We start from the raw sequence: 3,222 nt of genomic DNA on the forward strand, positions 1-3,222 counted from the left end.
TAATTCAATTTCTAGAACTACCAAATATTATTGTTGTAACCTTAGATACGCTTTGCTACAATATGATTTTTGTGTCATGTTTATCTGATTTTCTGACTTTTGGTTTGACATGTGCATTTTGGATGTTGGAATAAGTCAGAATTTCAGTTGTGTTTAAAATTCTGCTTGGGACATATTGTGACATTCGCTTCTTTCTTGATTTGCCTCGGAAAGCGGCCATCAATACGTACCATGGTCGAGGTGCCCACATAGTTTGGTGCGGGCTGGCTAATTATCTGTTCGACTTCCGATACATGTTAGATGTTCCCGACCGACGTGATCGTCAGATACATGAGACCAAGAATCGGGTTACGGGAGTAGGGTTGAAAATGAAGGAAGAAGAGATGATGGGCCTCATGGAGAAACAAGGAGACCATGCACACTCTTCGATCGCTTGCTGAGTGGCCTCGTCATAGAGCATAAAAATATAGCAGCGAGAGTTGAATAGATAGTTAGAGGAATACTTTAGCATCTCATTTACAACCTTGATTCTTTTGACCAACAGTCTTAATTCTCTTTTGCAACTCCAAAAGCCAAAGTTACCACGGAGGTTAAATTGGAGTATGAAAAGAAAAAAAGACTTGTATGAAGGGATGCAGTAATTAGAACGGACAGCAGGGTCCTCGTTGCAAAACTGCCAACCCCCACACTCTCTTCTCACAGCAGCAGCGCGGCCCGGCCAGGCCCAGACCGCACCCGACCCCCGATCTGGTTGAATCCATCCAATCCAAGGAGCACTCGCAATCGCACCGGCGGCGGAGATGGGCGGCGACCATGGCGGCCACGGCCCGAGCGGCGGCGACTTCCGGCAGAAGGTGTGGAGCATGACCGGCGGGCCTTACTGCCGGCCCGTCCACTGGCGCCGCAACACCGCCATCGCCATGGTCGGCATCTTCCTCGTCTGCATCCCCATCGCCATGAAATCCGCCGAGCTCGAGGTTTGTCTCCCCCTGCCCTGCCCTCCCCTCCCTTCCCACGTGCCGCTGCCCGATCCACCCCCTAGCCCCAAGCCGTCGCCCCACGGTCCTGCGCTGACCCGACCTCTGACCGGGGGACGAGATCTGCGCCTGCGGGGAAATTTTTGGCGGAAGTGTCTGCCATGGTTGGTTGGTAGAGATTTTCTCGTCATAAGGCAGCGCTGGCAGGGACAGGTCGAAATGTGGAAGTGGTGTCCAAATGTTAGGTGGTTCTGTTCTACTGCATTTAGCTGCAGAAATGGATGCTTTGAGTGCGCGTGGTTTGATCCTTGGTAGGGGATTCAGTGTGGGCTACGAATGCATTCTTCTGAATTTTAGGATGGGATGCAAATCTTACTCTTCTGTCTGCGGCAGCCGTGCTTGTTTAGGTTGTATTGTGTTGAACTCTAGAATGGGATGCAAATGTATGGAACTTTGTACACAGAGTGTGATTGCTGGTCTTTGTTGCTTGCTAGACAAACTTCCAGCCAAGACTGTCCATGTTACTTGTATAAAACAAGTAAATGACATAACTGCACCTGCACGTAGCATTTGTAGGGGTACTCAGCAAGAACAGAGCAATGTTTCCTTTATTTGAGCCTTGTATCAATGCATTGTTGCCAGCAATACTCTAGAATGTGTTAGATTTAATCTCATGTTCTTGACTGTTTATTGTATACTTTGGGCATTCACTACGCAGCATTTTGTCCCCCTGGTACTGATTCTGCTACTAGTGGCACCTATTCCATATAGCTGTACCTGCATAATAGAATCAGATCTTTTACAGGCTTCACTTGGGCATCTGCTTTTTGCTAAATAAATTGTGGATCATGCACAAGATACAATCTATTACTAATTTCAGAGTATACATAGTTATGAGATATTGCTAATGCTCCATGTTTGAGTTGGCCACAAACCTGATTGTTAAACTTGTCTTTTTCAAGACGTTCTTTGCATAGACTGGTAGATGTGTTGATGGACAGCTGCCTGCCATGGTAGACCAATGAAACACTTTATTTGATGTTTCAAAACAAAATATGGGGAAATAATAAGCAGCTTGTTATATCAGTATTGCATTAGAGCTTTGAGGTAATTTATAGGAATACAAATGTATAGCAACTAAATATCTGGTTTTCCTGGTGTATGTATTAAATACCTGATTTTCCTGCTAGATGTGGTTTTGATCAGCTGAATGCTTTGGTAGAGTAATGAAATATTTTATCTGATGTTCAGAACAAAATTAACTGACAAAAAACATCTTTATTTCTAGCAATACAAGTGCATATGAACACAAATTTTTTTCCTCATATTTTGTAGCAAAAAAGGGTACTCCCTCCTATCCGACTTAATTGACACAGCCTCTATACAATGTCTATTTTACATTGTATAGAGGCTGCGTCAATTAATTTGGATCGGAGGAAGTACTATAGTTAGTACTTTTTCTCCTTCTGTTTTTCTTCTGACTGGTTTTGCCTATCTCAATCTTCATTTGGAAGACATGTCAGCACAACAATTTCCGTAGGGCTAGGTTATGGTATATACTGACCCAATTTAGTTTTCTGTTGTTTATGTAAGAGCTGACGAATGTGATAATACTCTTGTGCAGCAACGCCCGCACCACCCAGTCCGGCCAATCCCATCCCAGCTTTGGTGCAAAAACTTTGGCAAGAAGGAATACTGAAGGATGTGCCGACTTTCAAGGACAAAGCCCTGTTTTTACCTTTGTTGTGCCTTCTTTTGTCATAACCGGTCCTCAGCGATCGAAGCTGGAAGAAGTACGCTACCATAGCGTTATGTAACTCTTGTGACTTCTTATTATCACATACAAGGAGTGCTTGTTTGTTTGCGATTCAAATAAACTCGTGATGCATGAGCGCCTCTATGGATCTACATTAGGATCAAATCCTATAGTTATGGACATCGTCTGTTCTCCTTTTTGGTGTCCCCTTGTGTGTGGATGTTAGTACTGGTTTTCTTGTATTCCTGAAGTTATGATGCTTTGGGTTCATCTCAAATATCCGCAGGCTGTGTTGTGTGGAAGATGAAAATGTGCCTCCTGTCATGTGATGTCAGCCTGTAACTGATCCCTGCCATCCTTTGAATTTTTTCACTTCTTTTGCTTTTTGTTCTGCCTTCTGTCATTTGCTTTTACTTGTGAGCTGCAGGTCTCGTGCCTGGTTGGTGTTTTCTTTTGATACAAAATGACGCGCACTTACTGTACATTTGA

At 44.0% G+C, this 3,222-nt stretch overlaps 1 protein-coding gene across 1 annotated transcript; it reads left to right on the plus strand.

Annotated features, from left to right (window-relative positions):
* Positions 1–701: 701 nt before the first annotated feature.
* Positions 702–2,932, plus strand: LOC119311607. The gene is made up of 2 exons (XM_037587264.1): positions 702–977; positions 2,602–2,932. Exons 1-2 carry the CDS (start codon positions 801–803, stop codon positions 2,674–2,676), a joined length of 252 nt encoding a protein of 83 aa, XP_037443161.1. The 5' UTR covers positions 702–800; the 3' UTR covers positions 2,677–2,932.
* Positions 2,933–3,222: the final 290 nt, after the last annotated feature.

The sequence above is a fragment of the Triticum dicoccoides genome, chromosome 5B (assembly GCF_002162155.2).
Source record: "Triticum dicoccoides isolate Atlit2015 ecotype Zavitan chromosome 5B, WEW_v2.0, whole genome shotgun sequence".
Classification (NCBI taxonomy): domain Eukaryota; kingdom Viridiplantae; phylum Streptophyta; class Magnoliopsida; order Poales; family Poaceae; genus Triticum; species Triticum dicoccoides.